The 26,196-nt window shown below is 40.7% G+C and overlaps 1 protein-coding gene across 4 annotated transcripts in view; it reads right to left on the reverse strand.

Annotated features, from left to right (window-relative positions):
* The window catches only part of FAM13C (family with sequence similarity 13 member C), a 111,622-nt gene that overhangs the window by 5,886 nt on the left and 79,540 nt on the right, over window positions 1–26,196 (reverse strand). For 3 of the 4 annotated variants that reach the window (XM_033131036.1, XM_033131039.1, XM_033131038.1), the window contains 6 exons: window positions 15,794–16,004; window positions 14,535–14,673; window positions 9,659–9,740; window positions 8,014–8,225; window positions 1,943–2,038; window positions 438–637 (listed from right to left, as the gene is read on the reverse strand). In XM_033131036.1, the coding sequence (XP_032986927.1) occupies window positions 438–637; window positions 1,943–2,038; window positions 8,014–8,225; window positions 9,659–9,740; window positions 14,535–14,673; window positions 15,794–16,004 (940 nt within the window). The remainder of the gene's footprint in view (window positions 1–437; window positions 638–1,942; window positions 2,039–8,013; window positions 8,226–9,658; window positions 9,741–14,534; window positions 14,674–15,793; window positions 16,005–26,196) is intronic. The other variant, XM_033131037.1, reaches the window with a different exon arrangement.

A 26,196-nucleotide genomic window follows, 5' to 3' on the forward strand; every position in this document is an offset into this window, starting at 1 on the left:
CATTGACTTAAGGCCATCTGGAGAAATCATCTTATCTAAATGGAATAGACTGGGATAAAAGCCCTGATAACAGGACCTTAATTCCTTTCGTCCAGCATTTTCGAAGGCCAGCTCTGCTTCCCACACTGCCAAGTTACACGGGTGCCAGGCCCTGCTGAGAAGAGGTGCAACTGCATGTAGCCAACTGCACATCAGCATTTACAGCATCTTTAGGACCTTAGTGGGCGCCGTGGTTCCTCACGCTACTGTCTTCTCAATTCTCCAGTTAAGACCACAACCAGGTTATGCTTTTAAGGCTACTGTCTGGTGGATAGTGTTTTTTTTTTTTTTTTTTTTTTAGAGAATCTAATAGATCATCTGAATTCCGTATGTACATATGAGGTATCACAGACCCGAAGGTGTTAAAAGGTGATTCCACACTTAGAATACACACTTACATGGTGGCCTCATGTAAATTGGACATAGAGAGGGCTGGTTGTTTGAGTTCTTTCTTTTCATCTGGTAGCAGGACCCTGACAGGCTCGGTGTCATTAGAGTAGGTGAGCTGAACGCCACCGGGCAGGTGAGATGTTGGATCTGGCAGAGAAGGTGGTTGGCTTCCCCGTGGACCGTCTTCATCCGAGTCCTCTTCCTCCTGCTTATCATAGGCAGGAGTTAAACAAAGTCACAAAACGTGAAGTGCCTCTTGAGGAAGCAAAAACAGGCAGGGGAACCATAAATAGATACCATGAAAACAGTAGGTGACCCCTATCTATGCCTCCTGAGAACCAAAAAGTGAGCAACCACGAGGAACTCTTCCTCCGTTGCATCAGAAAACTTGCAGAAGTTAATGAGCAAAGACATACCCATCCTGGGCTGAAATGCGCACCCAAGTTCATCTCTGTTTGCTGGGCCAAAGAAGGCATAGACATCAAGAAGTAGTCCAATCTGGGCTGCACTGCTAGTAGTTTCTCCCTTTTACCCAGACCTTCTGGGCCCCAGCTTTGAAACAGTTACGTGGGTTAGGATGAGATGGATTAGAGACCTTTTGTCATCCCGAAGTAACCCAAATCAGGCCCTGGTGTGGGCCACATTCGATAGAGAGGATACCCAGAAAATTGACAAATTCAGGGGAGAGCTCTACAGTGGCTAGAGCAAAATGCAGTTACTCTAACCTATTCTGCTAATGCTTATTACAAGCAAAAGATTTTCTTGCAAGAAATCTGAAAATCATACCCCATTTTTAAATTATGCTTCCTTAATGGGAAAATTTCAAAGATTATGAATCACTATTGTCTTTGTTGTGGCAGGATAAATGTACTCAAGTATATTTAAATTTATATTTGTTAATATTTTTTAATATCGCTATCTTGAGCAAGTGACTGTTTGAATATTGATGGAGTAGGAATTGTGGTGCTCTTCCAGTTCTGTATTCATGTAAATCATTCTTTATTAAAAGTAGTCTAACCTCCATCTCAGTATTCATGTTTTCTATTGAAATGAATCTACTTATATCTTGCATAGTGATGGTCAAATGGTACCAAAAATCAAATTTTGCATTATGTCAAGTAACATACTGTCAATTTTCTTATTAAAGGAAAAATTAACTAACATACAGAATAAAACGGCTCTGTTTTGTCTCGCTATGTTGTAAATTAGAAAATGCCAAACTGAAATCCATTGTTTATTCTCCTCACGCAAGCAATGGAAGCAGATGTTAAAACTGGCTCTAAAAATACAATTGCTATATATTTCTGTGTCACAATAGTTTTAATTATCAGCCACTGTATAGTATTGGGGCTGAGGGAGACCACATTTCTCCTTTTTTGAAAATAACTGGCTTTGTTAGCAGCATATATTGCCAAGAAGGCTCCTTTGAACTCTCAGAGTACTGGCTCCCTAACTACACATCAATACAAAGCCCAAGTACAGGTTTCTAGTTAAAGCAAGCATCCTCACTTACAATTGTTGGAATAAGGGAAGGAGTTGACAAGATTTGCTTTATAATTCTGCATCGATCGTAAAGAGGCTTTATGAGGTTCTTGTCTTGCTTAGTTACCTGAAAAACATGAAATTAATTATTGTTTCTTTCTCAGACAAGAATTAAATTGATATTTTTAGCAGGCAAAAATTAAAAGTTTTGAATCCTCAAAGTAAGGGATTATAATACTATAATGCAACAGTAATTAGAAAGAGGGAAGTCATTTATAAGCTACTGTATAAAGCACATGCCAATTTTCTTCTAGGAAAAGTTTCTTAAAGGATAGATCCAAGTTTAGAAAGATGTTTTTAAAGCTTTCTGGAGAAGTCCTCAATGTGTAAATGGTTAGGAGTCTGTCCTTTTATTACTTCTTCATTCTTAAAAGAAAAAAAAATGGATGATTGAAATCTGATTTTTCTTCTGAAACATATTTTATCTGGACTTTCATGATTATATTCACAAGTACCAACCTCATTCAGGTCTTCTTCACTACATGCTTGGAATATACACTAGCTTTCTGGGTAACTGTGATATAAACTAACCATTTTGGATAAAACAATTTCTCTCATTCCTCAATTTCCTACCTATACAACAAGGTTACAGTTTCCAAGTTACTTCCATATAAAAAATTTCATAACGTCATGGTTCACTAACACATTCTATTACCCCTCTATTGTATGACCTGTCCCTAAGCACTATTTTCAACAGATCTCATTGTGCATAAAAATTTAAATGGCTTCCTATTTACCTATGAATCATCCATGTATCTACCCACCTACCTACCTCTCCCATCCGAAGTGACCAAACCCCTCTGCTTGCTTTGGCTTTCCCCCCTGTTGTGTATCCTGTGTTTATTTACTACATATCTTCTACACACAACCACCCTTTCACTCTAGTCCTACCTACGGTTCTCACTGAGCAGGTGGGAGGAGGAGAATGGTAGAAATACCACATAGTATAATTGCTCAGGTATCTTTTATCAAAGTACACAGGCATGACTAACTGTGCTATCTGGCTCTGCCTTCCAGACCCCCTTGAACCTTCAGGGAAAAGAAAATGTCTCAAGCATGTGTATTTGTAAACCTTCCTATTTATCCTCATGCTACCCGACCCCCATCCCAGATGAGAACCATCCTGGCCCATATTGATGTCCCTTTTCTCTGAATTTCTCTATCTCATTATGGTCCTTAACTGTTGTCTGTTATAGTCTTGTCTCCCCAAACAAATTAGAATGAGGAAACGTATATCACTTATCTCTTTAAATTCTCACAGTATCCAACCCAACCCCTTCCGTAGGAGCAGTCTGTCAACCCAGGTTTATATGCCAAAGTACTCATTTTTAGGGATCTTCAGGTAATCCCACAGGCTATAACCTAAGGCTCTTTTATTTTTAGTAGAAAGAAAGCCCACCTCTCACTGTAGAAGCCTTTTTAAGTATTGCTTAAGTAACCCCAGCAGCCTTTTAGTTTCTAGCCCAATCATTCCTTAAACATTTTTCTTAGTCATGACACATCTTTACACACACACACACACACACACACACACACACACACACACACACAAAACCCTTTCATGTGTTCCATTGGATTTGAATAGGTGATAAAGAAAAAAAATCTAAGTTTAGCAAACGTTGAAATAATGTTCTTTATGTTTAGTATCTCACTGGGACTTATATTCCATAGAAAGCACTTCAAAAAATGATGCATGTTACTGTTATTGGCATCTCTCTGGTGCACTTTGATTTTTGTGATTTTATTATTCTATGTTCTCCCGATTCTAGAAAAGCTACACTTAGTCCTAAAAGATAAAAAGAAAAGACTGACCAAAAAAAGCAAGTCTGATGAATGACATTATAGAAAAGTATCTTCTACAGACACTAGGTGAAAATCAGGGTACACGTACAATGTATGTACCTGTCTTTCCTCCTCACGATTGCATGATTTTACTACCGAAGAAGAAACATGAGGGTTCAATGCCAGGAAGTAGAAGCCAAGACACAGTCCAAACTCTAATTCCCTAAGTGTTCATCCTCAAATAGATTTGGACAGGAGGGCAGTCCGCCTGAAAAGGGGTTAGTGGTGAAGCTCTGTGCTAGGAGCTGCCTCCTACTCACTGGCCGATGGAGAGACGCTGTAGGAGGCCTGTAAAGTCAATGTTCATGAAGGAAACTGAATCAAGACATAGGTAGGCTCTGCTGGGTGGAGACCCCAAATCTAAGGGGCAGAAATACGTGAGACTGCTATTCCTAAGCCACTTTCTGCCAAGAGTCAGACAATTTTCTCCTCCGGGTTCAATGACTGTTTCTGAAATGTATCCTCCCTCCCTATTCTGCATATGTGTGGCTGTCTATGGTATGGTAGATGTATCTAACTTTTTATTAAACAAGGACCACATGGAGTCACCTAAAACAGCCAGAGAGAGATATTCAGAGCATGAATGGGTATTCAGGTTTTAAAGATAAATACAAGGTGATAAAACCCCAAAGGTAATTATCCTTACTTCCTGTTCTTCCCTTTTTTTATGGCATCCGAAGGAGTGACCTTTAGAGGAGACTGAACAAGAGAGGACTGTGCACAAAACATCATTTGGTATGATTTGTTGATAGCGTGGCACATGTGCCAGAAAAAACTCCTGGCCCTCTATTCAGTAGGTTATTCGAACCATCGAGGTGTGGAATAGTAGCCCCCAAAGAGCTGGCTTTCAGAGACAGAACTCCTCCTGAGGGGCCAGCGAAGTGTATGCCTTTCTGGGACCAGGTCAGAAAGTTGTTTGGGAGAAACTGCCATAGCTTAAGTGCTTTTACCACCAAGCTTCTTTTCCTTTCTCCCCATGGCACTGGTCCCACATATTCTTTCACAGTGAACCACAGAAATTTATAAATAAAATTATTTGAATCGTCCTTATAAACCGACTCTCTCCTAAAGAGGGAATTAAAACTGACATTCTCCTCTCCGGATAGTGAGGGGAGAGCACCATCACTCTGTGGCTTTAGGGACGCAAATCTTGCCAAGCTTTTCCTATGTCCAGGTCTCCCCAGCCCCTCACTGACGGAGATGGGTGACGTGGAACAAGTCTGACCATCTGAACTAACCAGTCAAACCACATGGAAAGTCAGTACTGAACACAGTCATACAAAGCAGCTGAAGAGGATGGTTTGCTCAATTTAGACTTCTAAGCAGGGGATTCCAGATTAATACTGGCCTCGAAATCAGGCCACACGAGTTCAGCTTCAACACTACACACTATTTTTAAAATGGAAAATTCTGTAATCTCTGAATCTTAGATTCTTAATATGCAGAAAGAATGAGGATCGCTTTTAATTATCATACGTAAATGTGCCTGGCAAAGTCAGGTGTACTACACATTACTTAAGCTATCAAACTAGTTGATATGAGATCACTATCAATGCTGTATATTACTAAATGAAAGGATCCCATGATGCTATTAAAGAATAGTTTAAAAATAGTAAAAAAATGAGAAACTCTCTGCATCTTGATATGAAAAGCTATCCAGAAGACATAAAGTCAAAAAAGAATATCAAGTCGTATAGACTGCTATCTTTTGTTGAAAGGGAGCACATTAATTAAGAGTGTACTCGTATATTGATATTTCTGATATATGCTTTACATAGAAACTCCAAAAGGATAAAGCGGTTAGTAACAATAGTTACCTGCTTGGGGGTGGGAGACCTCAGAGCTTTTGCTGACAGATGGGATGGGGAAGAAACTTATTACTGTGTAGCCTTTTATATTTTCCTCGTTGAACTATGTGAGAAAGTATTACCTAGTCAACAAATTAATTTAAAACAAAACAAAATGGGTAAGTAGACAGAAAAAGTTTGTGGGATCTTCCTTTTGGTGCCCTTGACCTTTAAAAGCCTTCCCTCTCCCCAATGCACAGCCACCCACCAGTCAGTTATTAAACTTTTATTTGATGTTAAAAAATAAAATGAATTATCCTTTTTAAAAATCTGCTTCCCTCCTTGAAGGTGCTGCACTGATAAGGGACAGGAGAAGCAACTGCCATTGCTCATCTTTGGTAACGGGTGCTGTGCACCCGAGCCCACCTACGGTTCTCTGAAAGGGCAATAAAAGGGGTCTACGTGCCAGCACCACTTCAAGATTTTCCAAAGAAAAAAGGACATAAATAGGCACTGATATCAAACCCCTGGGATGATCCATTAATTCCCAGTGCTCAGTGGATTCCCTGGGACCCGGAAGTGATTACCCTATTCCTCAAAGATCTTAAAATTAGCATGTCTAAATCGGACCTCTTGAGTTTTCACTCCCACCCCCAATCTGCCTCTCCTCTAGTTTTCCCCATCTCAGTAACGGACCCTTGACCATCCTTTCCTTCACGCCCTCCCACCCAGGGATTCAGCATGCCCTTGGGATTCTATCCAAAGTATACTTTGAATAGGTCTATTTCTTTCCATCTTCAAGGCTACCATGCTAGTCCAAGCCACCCATTTTATCCTCTCTTTCCTCCTATGGTTTACTCTCCACACAGCAATCAGAAAGACCTTTTCAATGTAAGGCACACCATGTCACTTTCCTGCTTACAGCCATGCAACAACTTCCCAATGCTTTCTACAGCCTACAAGGTCCTGCGTGATGGGCCTGGGTCTATCTTTCTACTTCATGGCATGCCGTCCTAGGCTCCAGCCCTCAGACCTGGGAAGTCCAAGTACATACAGTCTCTTCCTTCCAGGCCTTTATACTTGCAGTTCCATATGTCTAGAACGCTCTTTGCTACTCTCTTGGCCTGCTGATTGTTCTTCATTAAATGTCATCTTATTGGCCTTCCTAATCACCCTATGTAAAGTAAAAGCCATATTTATTAGTTTCTATGACATCTGTTTAATTTGCCCGGTACTTATCAAAGTCTCTAATAATTTTATTTGCATTGTTTGTTGTATCCCAGCTCCCAGAAGAACATGAGCTCCGTGAGAGCAATGACTTCTGTATCTTGTTTATTTGTAATATCCAGCATGAATCACAGTGCATAATATAGAGTAGGCACTCAAATCTTTTGCAAAGAATGATCATCCACCAGTCAGCAGGCATCTCCCTTTATTGTCACAATTAGATAAGTAGAGTATTATCTGTATTTTATAGATGAGGAAGTTGAATCTCAGAGAATTAGTTCACTTGCCAAGTGTACATGGTTAGGAAGTGCTGAATCCTGCTCTAAGTCCCAACTCATACCCACCTGCCCGAGTCAATTGAGTAGAACATAGAATTAGGACTTCGGTATTAACCAAGCTGCTTTTATAGATGTGGGCAAGGTGACCATACAATACAGGGAAGACCCTTAGCGGTACTGAAGGGTGGAAAACCACAGATGCGCTTGAATATGGAAACATACAGACACAGAGGTTCTCCACTTATCCACTGGCTCTCACAAAAGTCAAGAATCTAGAAGATTCCTTGACGTAAGTGAAATAATGTATCACAGATATGAAAGATGAGAAGGGATTAACAGGTAAATGCTAACAGCTCTCATCTTCTTCTTTGGAAAATGTAACAAATCGTTTCTTTGAGCTCCAGGCTCATCTATCCTAATGCCTAACTGACAACTCTATCTGGATGTCAAAACGAACATGTCTAAAGCTAAAATCATTAGACTTCTTACCTAACACTCCTCAAGAAACTCTACCTCTCTTTACCACTTTCCTTACTATTTATACCTCATTCCTGCTTTACTTTTTAATGAAACATAGCAAGATGGGACTGTAATCCTCATCTTGGGTTCATTTGCTAATTTGTCAGGGGAAACTGGGGGAGAAAGGGATATGATATACTGTCGTGTCTGCCTTTTGCATCCCATCCACAGGCAGCACTATAACCTCCTGTCAGCACATCCTGGAATCAGGTAACAACACCCACAGATCATGGACAATAGCCCACTAGGAACTCCTCTGACTGAAATTTCTGAGCCAGCCTCCTAAAGATGTTTATGTGGTGCCAAAGTGTTCTGATAAATTGGTCAAAACCATGACCTTGCCGGCCCTGTGTGGAATGTTGGGGCCCTGTGGAGATGTGGTAAGATACCTTAGAATCTTCCTGAGAGGGAAGCTGCTCTCTCTTCTCCTTCAAGCATGTCAGTACAGCATCCGGAGTCTCCTCTCCAGAGGAGCTCGGCTCAGGGCCCACAGCTTCCGGCTTCCCATTCTCTCTGGGGACCATGGTTTGCTCACAAGACAGGTTTCTCGGTGGGCCTTTGGGAGCACTTCCCCGTTCCTCCGACAGCTTCAGCTTTAGTTCTAAGACAAATGCCATGAGTTACCATGAGCAAGGAAAACTCACTGGCCCTAATAAGAGCAGAGAACCTTTCAGGAATTCCCTCCCCTGATGCCAAGTCAATGGAAATAAACAGTGCTGATGATGGTTTTCCATGGGCCAAAGGCAGCCTTAATAACGAGGGCCAACAGCATAAGCTCCCAATCAGATGTGACACCAGAGGGATCTCATGGAGGCCGGGATCTCATGGAGATGGAGGATCATGTGTGGAAGTAATTCAGTGGTTTAAATTTTAGAGTAGGAATTCTGGAAGCAGACCCGTGGTACCTGGCCCCAAAGTTTTCACCTGTTACCTACCATCGCACCTGAAATTCTACATTCAAAGATTCATTTCCTTGGGTTTTGAAAGTTTTGCAGTCATTAAGAACCCCTGTAGGAATGCAAGTCCTTCTGGAAGGCATTATACATTCAGACTCAGGAAATACAGGAGAGATGGAAAAGGGGAGATGCAACTGCCAGCCCCAACTTGACGGATTTCACAATTCTGTCTAATACGAGCTTTTAACATCCAGCAATCACCGTTATTGCGATGTGGCTTTATAGAAACCTATATAATTTAAAAAGCCACCTGGGACTTATCAGGGAACGACATTTCAGAATACGTTAGGGGACTGGTCATTTCAATGAGGTTATTTATCTTGATTTCTCAATTACATCACTCATTTTGTTTGATGTTTGGTTTGGGTGAGACATGGCGTTTAAACACTGCCTATTTTATAAACCTGCTACATCATTACAGTTTAATACCACTGAATTAATATTCTCTTCCAGTTTTTTCATCACCATTCTTCTAGAAATTTGGGGAAATTCCCATGTTTGTAAGTATTGAAATGAGTGTGGAGAGAGGAGGAAAATAAATAGTTATTGGTAAATAATCATAGTCCTTTAAAATGGATGTTAGAGTTAATTAACACTCCCGCCACCTCCAGAGAGAGAGAGAGAGAAGAACACTGGATTAGGAGGTAAGAGAACCGAGTAGTACACCTAGCTCATCACTTCCCAGCTACGCAAATTGTCCCCCTCTCTGGACATAAATGTCCTCATCCGTGCAATGACTGTGGCGTGAAGGGCTTCTCAGACATCTTCTGTTTCTAACATCTAACCATCCAATAACGCAGGGGAGTTAATACTCCACATGTTGAACTGTTCCTGGCCCTGAGGTAAATCAGTCCACATGGGAGTCTGGACTTCCTCAGTCTCTTTATAAAAGATGTATTAAATGGAGCCAAACAATGAAGCGGGCCCAGGACCCTTTATTTCAAGATGGGGCCTCCAATCTAAGGGGAGACAAGGCGAAAGAGGGCATAGGTGGGAAAGAATCAGAAACACCCTGGAACACATTATCATTATTTTAGCTGCTTCTTTTCTCAGAAAAGAGACCCTTGGCTGGCTTTACCTTTGAGCTGTTTACGACCTTTAGCCAAATCATTCATCCATTTCAGGACTTCAGGATTAGAAGTCTTGTCACCATGTGAAGGCTACAGAAGGCGGGGAAAATGGGGGTAGAACGGAGGGAAGGAAGGAAAGGGAGGGAGGGAAAGAAAGAGAGACAAAGAAAAACAAAATGTTTAAACAGCGGAGGCACAAAAAGATAGTTCAGGAACAAAACATAAAAAGCTGGGAGAAAAATTGAGGCATAAAAACTCTAGCTGATGGAGCTGCTTCTGAAACACAAAGCAAACATTCTTAACATCCTCCACACTTTCATACTCGTCACAGACATTGTTCCTAAACATGCCTGGTCACCCACCATGTTTCAGAGTCCTAACCATGTCAATCAATACCCCTTATAGTCTAACCCTCAGTCACTTCGTGGGCCCCCACACCCCACACCTCATTGCCAGGCCTTTCTTTGTGTGGATACAGATGACGGCACTGATACTTGCCTGTGCTCACATTCATGGCTTATGATCACCTGCCTGGGGAACAACCTGGAAACTTAAGCTCCTGTCAGTCATGTCCTCCAAACTGAAGCTAGGAGACCCCAGGATTTCTAAAACCCAACAATAGTCTGAGAAGTCAGTAAGTTAGGGGGATACCCAGACTTCCACTCCTCTCCCTGTTTACACACGCAATATCCTACTGTACTGATGTTAACATGAAACTTAATTATATGTGTGTGACCTCGAGCAAATCATTTAGTCTTTCTGTGCCTCCATTTCATCTATCAAATAAGGATTATAATAGCATCTTCCTCAGAGGGTTGCTGTAAGGCATAAATGGGTTGATATATGCAAAACACTGAAAATAGGTCTAGGCATATGCTAAACACTATAGATGTGTTAGCTAGAATTACAAATATTATTGTTGTTATTACTGGCAGTGATGATACGTAATAGTGTTTCTACCAGACCTTCAAAGGATCACTGAATAGATCTTTGCCAACAAACGTGTAGGTGTAGACATGTCCTACCAAGTAGCCAATCTCACGGAGATAGCTGTTGTGGCAATAACAATAGATTTTTACCTTTTAGAAGATTTGTTAATACAAATCATTCGCCTTGATTTCTGCCTTTCCTCTCCCAACATAAAAGCGAATTTTCTACAGAAAAAAGAAACTAGAAGAGAGGGATAGCCAAACATACTTAGTCTCTACCCGCATAGACCACTAAGAAATTTTCTTAAAAGACTTGAGGCCACCCCCGTAACTTAAATGCAGGTTCAAGAAGATCAGCGGTTACTTTGAATTGAGGTTATACAAGGGACTGTACAGTAATGCTTAAGATGACACAATCACACAATCATAAACATCATACTAACAGCCAGAAATGTGTGCACTGTTAGGGACCAAGTCTAAGGGGTCTGCCATGTTTCTTGAAGGATCCACTAAATCCATGTACCCTCAACAAGGTATTGGTGAGAGAGAGGCATAGAGAGAGGTCAAAGGGAAAAACAGGGCTTGTTTGACAGGATCATCAAATATACATGGGATTAGATACATTAATTGTGAATCATAAGACATGGTTCTGTCACTTCTAGCGTGATGTAAAAACCATACACTTTAAAATCAGACTGGAAAAGATGATGGAAGGAAAATGACAGTGATGTGTTTCCTAGAGGAGCTCAGAGAGGATGCTAGGACAGCCCTGTTTTCGGGACCATCGACAGTGACACAAGTGGGCACACCTCCAACATACATAGCTTAGCCTGCTTCTATCCATGGGGTGCTAGAATGATACATTATGCTCCCTCCTTCATACACAGTCAAGTACTTTGGCTTTGGGCAACAATCTGGTTATACGGACAGTCCATGGTTTACATTTGGTTCCTCTACATCCTCACAGAATTCTCCACTCTGGTCTGAAAATACATCACGTTCTCTGGAACGTCTTTTTCACTGCATGTGCTCCACATAACTAAGGCTGTCTTTTGACATACTGTTAAAAACAATAACAAAAGTCTAAGACCCTAAGCAATGACCTTTCACTACTACGAACTGGACTTAGAAATTTAAGGCTAAATTTTCTGACAAAATATTTTAAAGCCTGAAATTTTCTGAAATGATTTTCTTTTTTTTATTTCCTTATTCCTAGGGGAGCGTTCAAGAGAGGTTAAATCAAGCTCACAAGGATGGCAGCTTTCACATCACATGGAAAGTGGTCCTATACAAGCTGTGGATCTTCAAGCCTTCTAACTTCTGAACTGAATAATTCCAGTTTAATAGACCCCCAAGGGCCATACACCCAGAAACTGCACAGTGTAGGTTTTGTTCAACGCAATTAAGATGGGGCTCCCAAGTCATATAACTGAGGATAACACTGGACCATATTTTTGGTCTGCCAAAATGGTTCAAAAGACACTTCAGAAAGATTCCTGGATTAGGAAGGCAAAGACCTGAGCTGTTATCTTGGCTAGATCAATTCTTTGCTGTGTGATCCTGGGGAAGACACTTCCCTTCTCTGGGCCTCAGTGTCTTCCAAGGCCAAACAAGAAATACGACTGGCTGACCCCTTCTAATCTAAGATTCTCTAATTCCGCTGCAAGTGGACGTCTGGCCAAAACAGCCTTTTTCAGGTCCACGAGTTTAATGATAGTTAAGTGTAAAATCAATTGAAGGGAATAAACATGGTTTGGGATAGGAACGTGAAATGGTTCCATTCAACAGAGAGGGAAAGATGTATGTTGTACCAGGGCATCACTAGCAGAGGCCTGGCAGGAGCTCAGATTTAGAAGTTAGCAGTAGGCGCTATTAATTCCACAGTCAGGCGGCCAGAAAGGAAAGCCTTACACACAGCAACCAATTAAAGCCCACTGACCTGTCAAACCTTTAAGCCCAGCCTGGCACGCTGACAGGAAGGGTGAGGAGAAGCCCTGTTTCCTGAGACATGGCAGGTTCTGATTACTCCAAAAACTCCCACACACTGAGGCAGCGATGACCATGAAGCCTTTTTTACCTACTGATCCTGGATCAATCCATTTGCATGTATGAGCGTTTAAGTGTGTGGGCATCTGTCTGCTCTGGCTGTAAAGTTTCTCTTGACAAGGGAAAAAGGTACCAGGAGAAATTCTCTTCCAAAAGAGGCAGATGATGAGTGGCCATTAGAGCTAAGAAAAGTAATCTAGGGTCTATGGCTGCAGGCAGAAAAGTCCAGGGGAGAATTAATGTACATGTGTATAATTTCCCTTCATTTTCTGACAAGGCAGAAGCTGCCATGAGATAGCCTGTTCAAATAGCACTCAAATGGATTCAAAGGTTAATATCTAGGACCACTTACTTCCTTCGTGCCAACACTCCCTCATTTAATACTCACACATTTCAGAAGTCACTACGAATATTAACTCCACTTTACAGATGGGTAAACTGAGAATCAGAAAGGTAAAGTGACAAGTCCAAAGTTACAAAATTCCTAAGTGGTTGTGCTGGATTCAAATCCATATCAATACGATTCAAGAAATGCTAGGTGAGAATTATTAACAGGCCCTTGGAATGGAACCCGTACTTGTTACTTTACAGTTTGAAATGTGAGGGCATCACAGGTCCAGCAACACTCTAGCAGCAAACAGAGAAATTCAGCTTCTCTCAGGGTACCTGAAGCTTTCAAAATGTAGACACTTATGAATTTTATTTCTGTTCCTCCATTGCAAAACCTACTCATCTTTAATCTACCACCCAAGCTTGGACTGATAGAGCATAACTACCTTAGGCAAGTTATAAGTTTTCCCTGGGCCTCAGTTTCCTTACCTGCATTCCCAATGTGTAGAGTACCCTCCTGCTCTGTAAAGAGAAGAATCTTCAACACCCTAACTTAGGTTGTCCTGAACGTCAATCTGATTTATCCTTCCATTTTGCAGTGCTAAAAACCGCTCCTGAAAGCCCTGCTTTTAGTGAATATGAAGTCCACTGTGGCAAACATATGCCAGAAGGAACAGGAGAGAGGTATATTACCCACTCTCACCTCCTGCCTCAGAACTTTCCTACACTCACACAGCAACTTGCCCAATATCCCTGTACCAAGTGCTTAGTGAGCCTTTAAATATTTCAAGATGTATGAGACATTATTCCCTGTTCTCTTTTATTCTAATAACAAATTGTTCTGGGCTCTCTGCCAAAGACCCAATATCTTTGTGCAATTCTACATGAATATGATTTTTCTCCTCGCCATGGTCACCATTAAAGGAAATACATAAAACTAGCATTGGCTATCAAGACACGTACCTCTGACTCTATTGTTTCTTAGGTAAGAAGAAAAAGGTTCACTATTGCACACTTCAACACCAGCATGAAGCCAGTGTCTCTCTGACAGGAAAGGATGAGTCAGGGTTTGTTCTTATGAGTGGCACGAACAGAGGTCACTTGAGAGGTCTCATCCGTCAACCAGGGAGTACTTTCATGTCAAAGAAAACTCCCTCTCCCTCATTTTGTTCTGTAGTTAGAGATTCTGCCCTTTGGGTGCTTATTAGGTTGTTATAAAAATGCAAATGGGAAAGGGTTAAAGAAAAAATAAGACCATAGTTCAAAAGCTTTACAAATTTCAGTCCTCAGAACACTAGGGATGCTAAGGTTCCTTGGGGGGAAAGGTGGCGGGGTGATGATCAATAATCAAATCCATTTGGAAATAAGAGTTGTAATTAATTACTAGGAAATATCAACTGACAGCATGTGAAAACAAGACAGACCCAGGACGGGAACTCAATTGATGATAGGTCCTGGGTTGGCCAATGAGAACACAGCTGTCCCCTGGTACAGAGGGGTACCCAGAAAGGAAGGACAGAAAAGTCCATACACCTCTTGACACAATCCACACTCTTATTTTAAACCCCACTGTCTTTACCCGGTATTTCTTTTCTTGTTCAAATTTTTCTTCAAATTTCCGAATTTTCCGTTTGAGGCTCTGGATGTGCTTGGTGAGCTGAGCAATTGTCTGTGGCTCCTTACCATCCCCACAGCTGCACCGTGAAGAACTTCGGGGCCTGCAATGGGTACAGGGCGGGAAAGAATCATCAAAAACGATGGTCTTCCAGTAAACACTGCTCCCTGGATTACCAGAGAAGTCCAGAGGACGGTTCATTATTTGACAAGTCTGTGATGGTAGCATCTGCTCATTAATGGAGACCCCTGATCACAGAGCTCCATTATGGGCAAATGCGATCAGGGACTTTAGTATACAAATGTCAGAATATTAGTCCAGGAAATGCATTTCTGAAAGCTTGGAGGAGACCAGTTTAAGGCTAAAAAGAGACAGCCTTGGTGTAGCATTATCTTCAATAGATTGCACACCTACCAACGTTTTCAAGGAACATTTAGATGAGTAATTAATTTGCCTTGACATAACAGAGCCTTTGCAAATCTGATGAAAGGAATGGGTCTCCTCTCCAGAAAATGCATTTACCCTCTCACATGACACACACTTTTCAATAGCAATAATATGCTAACTCCCTTAAGTCTATCCATATAGAGCCCATAGACCCAGGTTTGAATACGTTCATGAGTAGCAGCAGGAGCTATTAAGGAGAAACTAGAAATTTCCTTCATGGATTTAAGCCAAGGGTATCTCATTTTAGCTACGCATCACAATTACTTGTAGAATTTACAAAAAAGAAAAAAGAAAAGGAAAGAACATACAGTTCCACACTTTTTCTTTGTGGGGTCAGCTATTGTAAGCTGCCGCCTTTCTAGAATCTAAGAAGAAACTGAGGTTGATGACTAAGAGTTGCCACAATGCATCCACTAAGGCCAACTTGTTGGACACGGGAAGAATATTGAGCTCATCAAGAATGATATTCCCAATATTTGCACATATATATGCTTACTTCGGACTCTGGTCATTTCACCAAAAAGGTTCAAACATTCAAGCCCTGGGGTAGCCTGTATCTCATGACCATTTCCTGCTGAGATAATAAGGCCTGAAACAGCATTCCCAACCAGAAAGTACACTGAGTTTTGCCATTTATTGTTCGGGTCTTGGCAGCTGCATTTAGTAGGCATGTCTGCATTCTTTCAGACACACATTTCATTGTAGTTTGTAAATGTAGTATTAAAAAAAAAACACAACTATGAAATGAAGATAATAGCAAAACAAGGTTTTCTTACATCATAAACTGCTGAGTGCTGGGTGGAGAAGGGGCTGATTCAGGGTCTAAGTTGAATCTCTGGCTTTGGCTGAAGATGGAGCATCGCGGTGACAGCAGTGGGTTGTCACCATCAGTGATGTGATAGAGCAGCCTGCTGGTCCCAACAGATTGGAGGTCTTCTGGCGCACTGTCTGCTCCATTCTGCACATCACTGTGGACTGGCGCAGGGTCTGAAGAAACAAGATAAATCATCAAGACAGAAGTGACAGAGGGCTTGAAGCTGTCATGTTCCTAAATAAAGATCATCAGCATTCATTATAATGTCTTGCCTCTTTGTCATTTCTTCCTTCTGGGGATGTGAAAGGCTTTCAAAATACTCTCATATTTGTTCTCACAGAACCTGGATAAAAAAAAAAAAATACAAAGCCACCAACAAAAATAAAATGGAAACAAATTATTTCAATATGAGTTATAGAGTCAGCATAGCCCAAAATTGCAAACATTTTATTTCATATTATTTGCATAGGTTGGAGAGTATATTACAAAACATTAAGTGAAAAAAGGAAACAATAAAATGGAGCTGGAGCAAAGACAGCTTGTGAGAAAGAAAAAAACATAATTGCCAGTGAAAGGAGAGAGAGGAGAAAATGAAGGAGGAAGATAAGAATCCCTAGACAGAAAATTATTCAGCAGTCATTAAAAATGATGTGGAATTTTTCTTATCAATATGGAACGATGTGCAGAATATGCTAAACGAAAACAACAGATTTTAAGACAAAACAGTAATGATTCCACTTTATATAAAAAAGCAAAGATTTATATGAACAAATAAACACACTAAAAGATCAAAGAAGCTACAAAGCATGGTAAAATTAGGAATGATTCTGTTTCTTCTCCAGAATTTTATGTAGCATTTTATTTTACTGGACAAAAACGAAAAACAAGAACATAACCTGCTCAAAACCGTCTGCCCAGCTTAGGGAGCTCTGTGCCTAAATTCTCACTGAGATCATTCATTCTCCTTTTAAACGAGCTCATTAGCTTCGCACCCCAGGGTCAGTGTAGAAGTGGGCACCCTCTGCTACAGAGGTGAGGGCAGGAAAGTGAGGAACATTAGGACACAGAGTCAGGGTGGCCAGGATAAGAGTCTCTCTATCAGGGGGCTCTGTACAGAGTTATTCAAGAAGCAGCCAAAACAAACTCCTCCTCAATTCTGCCCAGCAAACAACTCAGGACACCCCAAGGTTTTCTCTTACTCCTACTACCCCAAAGAGAGGAAAACAAAGATTTTCTGGGTGAATAAGCAGAATCTGAAAATACTGACAATCCACTTTTCCAAAATAAACATCGAGCACAATTTAGTACCAGATGAATCTTAAGTACGTTTGGAAATGGCTCACATTCTCTAGAACTTGAAATGCAAGTTGCTTTGTGTAACATCAAAGGTCTGATCAGGTCCTGGTGTGTGTTCAGTTGGCTTCTTCCCTGTTCAGCTGTAGCCTGGGAGGGTGGATAACACCTCCTGTTGTGCCTCTGAAGCTCACTGACACCATTTCTGGCTGGTCAGAAATGAACAGGAGGAGGGCTGGGGAAGAGTTGGAGCTCGATGAACGCCAGGGCCCAGGCCCACAGGCAAGGGGTGCTGCTGCAACTGAGACAACTCACAAGGCAACACCATTGCTAAGAATAATTTACCCAGGAAACACTGCAGTTTTGCAGGAGCCCTCAGGAGTAACAGGAATAAGGGTGACTAACCAATAAATCACAGCATACACTAAAAGTCACCTTTAAAACCCACCAGGAGACATACAGGCTCCGTACCAAATCCTTTTCTTAGACCATTAGGCTTAAACCATCTAAAAAGAATTGCATTTTATTCATTACCTGTTTCTGGGCAGTACCTTTTGATGACAATAGTAAGGAAGAAAAGAATCTCTAGCAAGCGCCTGGGACCGGCATATTTTTCTTGAAATGAGAAAGGTCTGAGGCTTTCAACTCTTCAGCTCGACTGTGGCCCCGAGGTGTAAACCAAAATGAGTCTCTTGGTGTTGTTTTATCAGGCCCAAATGGAGGCACTTTGGCTTCCCAGCCATATGACTGAGGTGGAGGCGAGAAAAAGAGTTCAGCTTCTGAAAGCCAGAGTCCTGAGGTGTAACTTCACAGAATCACACATCATTATGAATAGCTCTTTTTGAACTGCACTGCAATGAGAACTGCAAACCTCCATTTACATGGCACCTGCTTCCGCGGGGCACTCGAATAATTTACTAGCGCTGCCTAATTAACCGACCCCCTTTCCCCCAGCTCACCACTGAAGGGAGCAGTGAGCCAGAAAGATCCCAAAGCGACCAGCTGCAAACCGACAGCGTCAAACACTTGGAATTTGGTAGCGCCTCACTTCTTTTTTTTATTATTATTATTATTTTATTAGTTTCAGGTGCACAAGACAAAGTAATACTTAGACGTTTATCATTTATATCCCTCACACTGTGTGAACCCCCCTCCCCCCATCCACTACCCCTCTGACATCGCACACAGTCATTACATTTCCACTGTCTCTATTCCTGATGCTGTACTCCGCTTCTTGTAAGTATATACATACATATATAAAATTATAGTTGACATTCATTATTGTTCAGCTTCAGCTTCAGGTGTACAGTGCAGTGATCAGGCATCTACAACCTCCCTGAGGTGGTCTCCCTAATGAGACAAGTGTCCATCGGATACCCTACAAAATCTTTATGACATTATTGATTACATTCCCCAAATTAATTTTCAAAACCCCGTGGCCATCTTGTGGTTACCGAGTGTTTTCTAATCCCCTCACCTTCCCCGTTATCCCCACCCCCCGCCCATCTAGCAACCCTCAGTTTTTCCTCTTTGTCTCCAAAACTGTTTCTGATGAGTTCATTCACTTATTCTTTCCTTTAGATTCCACATATGAGTGAGATCCGCAGTGTAGTGGTTATCATGTTCGCCTCACACGCCTCAGTTCTTTGTCCAAACTCACCATTTGAGCTCAGAAGGGCTTAATTAAATCAGCGGGGATATGTGTATGTGTATGTGTGTGCCTCTGTATAGACAGAATGCTTGCCTCCCTTGTTCAGAAGAGGCCAGCATAGATTCACAGCCAGCCATTGCTGCTGCCATCCTGGAAACAGAGCCCAGGCCACCACTTACAGACCCTGCTGCCCACCAGGGAGAAGCTTATGGCAGTATTAAACTTGGGTGACTTCTGAGGGTTCCCCGGGGACACATTACTTCTTCCAAAGGAAAGAAGAGCTTGCCAGGGCCCACTCTGTGATGCAGTATGGTTTCAAGGAAGAGGACGGGGAGCCAGGAGTCATGGCGTGCCTGTACTCTCTTGTGGGGCTCCAGTGGGTTCACCGACCTCTCTCAATGTCCTTGTTTGGCCCGTCTTACAGGGCTGTGATAGAAAAGTAAAAGACCTTGTACATTTAAAGAGTTGTTACAAACGTAGATTTCATTGAAGTGTTCTTGCCACAACAAAGAAATATTTTTTTATTTTTTTCCCCTCCTTCTTTGTATTTTCTAAAATTTCTGGGACAAACATGTCTTTGCTTTATAGAAAGGAAAACACAATACAAGTTCTATACAAAAACTTCTTTTAAAAGAAAATAAGCCTTCCTGAGGAAAGAAGTGAGAAACAACCTCAGGGGTGGCATAACAGAGAGAGCAAAGATGGTGAGTTTGAATCTCTCAGGTCTACCACTTGTTAAGAGAGACTTCAGAAATGATGGACCTTTTTAAACCTCAGTTTTTACAGCTGTAAAATGGAGAGAATAATGGTACCCGCTTCATAAGACTGAAAATGATATGAAATAAAACTGTTATCTCTACGAATTTTTTACCATATCCATATATACCTTTTTCCCTATATACTTGTATGTATATTAAAGAAGTACATCATATATATATATATATATATATATATATTATATATATATAAAGTTATGTATTTTAGATACATAGAAAAATTTCAACCTACAGCGTTTTTTAATTTCAGCTTCATCCTAGGCCATGATGGCTAAGAAATCATGAGTTTAACATGCAAGATATAGATAGATAGATAGATAGATAGATAGATAGATAGATAGATAGATAGATATAGATATATGCATAGATATATATATAGGTTTATATCTATGCATATATATTTTTTACTAATACACATTAAAATAAATTATTATTAAAACTTACACTGTTCAACCTTGCATTCTTTGTATAGCATATGTATTTGGGGAAACATTGAGATAAAGCATAGAAACAACTAAAAAAAGTAATCATAAAAACCATCATTTTAATAATATCAAAATAAGAAAGCTGAATATTATCTTCTCTTATTGAACAACAACTAGATTAGAAGTCCTATGGGTTAATATTTGAAATGAGAACCAACATGCCCCTCCATATATTGTCCCTACCAGTTCTTAATTACAAAGAAAAATAATCATATATAATATTAACGGAGTGACTCACTATGTCCTCACACTTGTCCTAAGAGTTTTTGCATGTATTTAATCTTCATAACAACCACATGATGCTGGTCGTTATATGATCTCCATTTTCAATTCAATAGGGAAGGTGGTATGACTGTTTTAACTCCATTTAGGGAGGGTTTGAACAGTGCCCACGGTGGAAGACTCCACATCTCTGACCCTGGGAGCCACAGAGGGTTTCTGGCAGCCCACTCACTGAGCAGCAGGAAACATAGAGAAGAGAAATAATCATCATGAGTGTGTGAAGGCCAAGAAACTACTTCTGATCTGGCTACAACCCCAGGCAGAAGCAGATGCTGTATTGCAGCTGTTAAATGAGTCAGTCAGATTTAAAAATATCTCTTTCTAATGTGAAATTTCAAGTTTTTCAAAATTTAAGTAAATCTCTATCTGCAACCACTTGAGATGGACTGCTGAGATCTAACTGAGTAATCAGTTAGCCATATAATCTTGTGGATTTGTTAATTTGCACTCTAGGGTTTGCTCATCGTGGTGGGGTGGTGGGCTCACAGGTCGCATTCAGGTACATTCCAGAATGCCAAACATCAGCCTTTGTTGGTTTTAAAAGTGAAATGAGCCAAAAGCATGTTTGTGATTCTAATGAGGCTCAAGCATCTGAGTTCTCAGCCAGCCTCACACAGAGAGCCACCAAAACAACAACAAGGAACAACCCCAAAACATCTGATGGATACACAGCGGTTCAGTTTGGGGTGTGTAGAATTTGAGCTCCTGAAGGCATTAAGGGGTTAGCTATGGGGTCACAAGAGACAAAGAACACAGGTAAGCCTGAAGTCATCTCAATAACTAAGCCTGGGGAATTAGATGGGCTTGCTCGCTCAGAGACCACTGAGACAGGAGAAGTGCTATCTCCGAGGTTAGGATGGACAGAGTAGAAGGAGGGTAAATGTAGAGGGATTCCAGGTTGGTGAGGCTGACCTAGTTACTGAGTGGGGGGAGGCTGGCTCTTCAAGCAGGCTTCTGGGTTCCAGCTTCTGTGGATGGACCCCAGAAACACCAGGGAGCAAGAAGGGTGGGAAATTTATCACTGTGAAAGCAGGGCTGGGCTTGATGACAAGCACCCTGCTGATCCCGAGAGGCAGTTTGATCACGTATAAAAGCAAGGGCTTTAGGCTCAGAAATACGTAGACTAAAGTCCCAGTTTTATCATAAGTGTGACCTGGGACACATGATTCAGTCTTTTTCAATCTGCTTTCCCACCTGTATAATAAGATTTCATTCATTCAACAAATGTGTATCGACTATCTACTGCATGTTTCAGGTGAGAATAACAATAGTATCTACCTTATAAATTGTTGGGAGGATTTAGAAAAAGATAAGGAATCTCAAGTGCTTCGGAAGTGCCTGAGGAAAGGAAGCATAATAATCCCTCAACAAACCAGTTGTTGTTTTGTATTCAAAGGTGGTATCTTTTATCTAGTTAGGGAACGTAAGAGGGGAGCTGGCTGCCTGAGGGAAAGACAAGTTCCGTTCTGGATCCTTTAAGAGGCACTTTTGGTTATCCAGGTGGAGCTGCCAAATAGGCCTTGGATATGTATACAGATGGAGCTCAGGAGAAAGAGTCTAACTGGGTTCAACGTCAGCAGCATGCACTTCCCCAATCCCCACTTCTGGATTGGGTGTGTGTGGTGGGGGGGTAACAGTGGGCCTTCTTTTCGTTTTGAGGGAGCCGATATATGCACTGATTTCAATTAAAATGAACAGCCAATAGATTAGGGCACTGGGTTAGCTAAGCAATGAGAAATCCCAAAATACTTCCTGAAAACCAGAAAACTATTAGGGTGGTGTAAAAGTAATTGCAGTTTTTGCAATTATTTTTAACCTTTTAAGCCGCAATTACTTTTTCACCAACCTAATACATGGATCAAGAAGCTTCAGCTCAGATCTAAACTTATTCCTTGCTTCTGCAGTTTTGGTTACAATCTTCTAATTAAATTTTCATCAGTAAATACAGATCCAGGTTTTAGGTTTTTGAGTAGTTCTGAAGGTAAATTCAACCCCATCACTCCTGTTTCCTAGAGAATTATAGAAGGATAATTTTGGAATTTATTTTTTCTTGAGTCACTGTTATTATAGTACGCCTAATATATACAACACTTTTTACCAAGTAAACATAACATTTAAATTGCAGAAATATACAAATCCTCAGGGTATGTTGTAACTGATTATTTTAAAAATCCAGTAATAACTTACATACACTTTCATAAAAGACTTTTAAAGTTCTTTTTAGTACTTTCACTGTTTCAATGATAAGGAATACATAACCTCCAAAGGCCTGAACACAGGAAAATTCCAGTGTTATTTGCATAGCATATTACTTACAGTATCATGGGAAGTGAACTCACCCAAGTTTTCAGTATTATAACAATATTCAATAAATTTAAGTGTCTAGGTGACATTCAATAAATATCTTAAATATGCCTTAATTTCACACTATAACTAGCTTCGCAGAGGAAAGTCCCAGAGGAAAAAAAGAGGCAGTAAAGACGACTAGGTACAATGGAGACAGGAAGCCACAATGGCAGGTAGTGGGTAAGGAAGAGAGGCAGCCAGAAAGCTGTAGGGGGAAGAAAAAGAAGAAAAACAGACATCTTGGTAGAGCGGGTGGGGGAGAAGAAAGGAGGGTCAGGGTAACAAAGGTTGAGCCTGTTCTGAGGGAACATGCAGTGGAAGTGAACTTCTAGCTCGTGGAAGACTGAGGTCTTCACACATTAGTGACTTCTACCCTAAATCAGAACCGTGCTGTGTGCTGTGGGCTATGGTAACATGACATTCTGAGGGCAGGTGTGAGATCTCCAGATCTCTGTCATACTAGGAGAAGGAAGAAATCCATTCTTTGTATTGTTTTGTAGTAGAACATTTGAGGCAGGGAGGGATAAGTCGTATTTTTAAAGGCAGTTTTTATATAGCACTGAACCAAATGTGCAATTTGGGGAGGAAAGAAGGCGTAATCTAGACAAATCTAGCAAGTGATTAGATGAATCTCTTCACTTCCTTCTGATTACTCACGACTTATTCCTTTGCCTCTATGCACAGTGTAAAAAGAACAGTAGGGAAATAACCAAGGAAAGTGGCCAGTGAACAAACAGTGTCTGATCTCTGAAAACATCTTTTTCCCTCCCTGTGTCACAAAAGCGGAGCCAAATGCTCAGATTACAGAGCTCTGCCTGAGCTGTGGGCCTGGGACAGAGCGAGCATCACCCATGACAGTGTCCAACATTTAGAAGTTGGCCACCCTGCTATATACAGAGAAAGCTGGGTGTCGTGATGTTGATCATTTTTCAGCCTAAATGACTCCCCAGACCTTCTAGTCAATTCCTGCACCATTGATCATCTCAGTAGTACAGCTGATACACATCTGCTATGAAGATAACAAAAGCCATTTTGCAAAAGAGGGTTTTCAATTTATGAGCAGATGTGCTTTGCAAAGCAGAAGAAAATTTGAATATACAAAGCAAACAGGAAGACTACTGAATTAAATTCCAATCTTCAGTGAGGGCTGTATTTTTCCTAGGCTTCCACATTAGTTACAAAAAAATTAATCGAAGGCATTGGACCCCCAGAGCCACACAGACAGAGCTACAGAAAAGCATAATTCTCAGGGAACTGGAAGAGACAGAAAGGTTGTCTACCATGGACGTGGGGGAGGGGGGAAGGAGAGAGGGAGGACATCCAGAGCAGTGTCAGACACCAAGTATCACGGCATGCCATCGGGTCACTTCTACACTATACTCTTCATAAGCGTGGAAGAACGAATAACCAGAAACAAAGGTTTAAAATGACTACAGTATATGGGAAACTATGTGCAGGGGAAGATGGGTACATGAGAACTCTCTGTACTATCTGCTCAATTTTCTATAAACCTAAAACTGTTCTTAAAAATAAAATCTATTCATTGAAAAAAGAAATACATGACTATAAGGCTACTCATTGAAAGCCTCGGCTCTTGAATCAGAGCCACAGGCTTAGTCTCAGATGCCACAAGTTCACTCTTACATCCTTGGCCAGGAGAGTCTCGCAAACTCAGAACCCTCATTTATAAATAGGCGTAGTGAGGAAAATGGGATAATGCATGTTACCACAGTCCTGGGCCTGCATTAAAAACTGAATTTCAAAAGTTTTTAAAATAATCATCTGGAAGGTTCAGCTGTAGGGCTGATTTTCTCCTTCCTACAAAGCAGTTATAGAGACGGCCTCAGAGAATTACATTGTCACCTATGAATTTTGAAGTCATTTTAAAAAATGCTTTCTTTGGAGAACAAGGGGTGAATGTGAAGCCCCCTCTTTCAGAGATTATGAAGATGGTTATAAAAGCATCCGAGAAAAATTATTAACAGTAAAGATCTTTGCCAGCCAAGTTATGTCACAGTTTTAGCACAGGATAGATTTTATGGTAACAAATGTAGTCTCAACTGTAATAGGATGTACTTACTGAGCCATCACCTCTATAGATTATTGCTGTTATTAATGTGCTTTGCTTAAGGAAGTCAGTGCAATGTCAATCATATGCAAGATCCTAGATAGGACTTAGGCAATGAACTATATTAATGGCATACCCACAACTTGAAAGTAGTTAGAAATTATGATAGAGTGGATATTTAAAAACAGATATAAGCAGATAACATGAGGAAAGGTAACATACGCTCTAAATATGGCAAAAATGCCCAGCTTTTTAAATGTTAGCTGACATTTATTGAGCATTTACCATGGGGGATGTGCTAAGAGCCTCATATGCAGGTACCTATATCATTCTCACAACAGTCCTAAGTAGATAATATTCTTTTCCCCATTTTAAAGAAAAGAAAACTGAGGCATAGAGAGATCAAATAACCTGTTCAAGATCACCCAACTGGTGCATCAAATTCTGCAAGTAACTATGCTTCTGAACAAGGCAGAGTCAATGAATATAATTTACTTGGGCTTTTAAGAAGTCTATGGCATGGTTTTCATATGAAAAGTGGTTTAAAAAACAAAACCAAGTGATGATTGGGTTAAATGTTTTGCAGTGGATTCTTAGCAATATGCAGCCAAGAAGAGGGTTGAATTAGCATCTTTATGATGGACATGTCAGTATTAATCCTTGCAAATGGATCCTGGATTAATTTTATTTTACATTTCCGAAATGACGAGAATGAGGAAGTTGAGTCATGAGTCCGACTTTGCAGACAATGTTGATATTTCTCAAAGATAAACACTAAGCAACCACAGAAAAAGCTCACGAACCATGAGGAGGCTCAATATGGCAGATACCCTTCATTGTGGGCCAGTAGACCATGCAACGGGGGAAAACTAATTCCCCCGTACTCTTAAGTAATTACTTAAGTACATACTCTTAAGTAATAAGCACTAAATTATTAGTTCGATAGAGAATGGAATTTTTAAAGCTCTTATGGAATACACTGATATGATTTTTAAAAGGTCAAGAAAATAGTGTGCATCTCTAGGAAAAGTTTGGAAAACAATCTAACAAGCGTAATTGTTCTGAATTATTTTAAAAAACACCCTCACGCCCATATCTTTTTAGGTATTAATTCCATATTTTTTATGTATTAATTCATTTTTATAGAGATCATTGTAGTTTCACAAGTAGTGGTAAGAAACAATAAACACAGCACTACTTGTACACGGCCCAATTTCCCCCAATGGTATCATTTTGCAAAAGTGTACTACTTGTGCCCATATTTACAAGTAAGAGTCTACTAGTATTTGACTCCACCTGGAATCCACTATTCAGGTCAGGTAAATGCACATCAAGAAAGGCATGGGGGCCTAGAGATGGTTTAGATCAGAAGAACTGACATGACTCTGGGAACAGAAGGGCTGTTAAACAATTACAAACCTAGTTTTCTTCAGTCTGACAAAACAAAGTCAAGGATGGCTAAAG

Source organism: Rhinolophus ferrumequinum, chromosome 16 (genome assembly GCF_004115265.2).
Source record: "Rhinolophus ferrumequinum isolate MPI-CBG mRhiFer1 chromosome 16, mRhiFer1_v1.p, whole genome shotgun sequence".
In the NCBI taxonomy this organism is placed as follows: Eukaryota; Metazoa; Chordata; class Mammalia; order Chiroptera; family Rhinolophidae; genus Rhinolophus; species Rhinolophus ferrumequinum.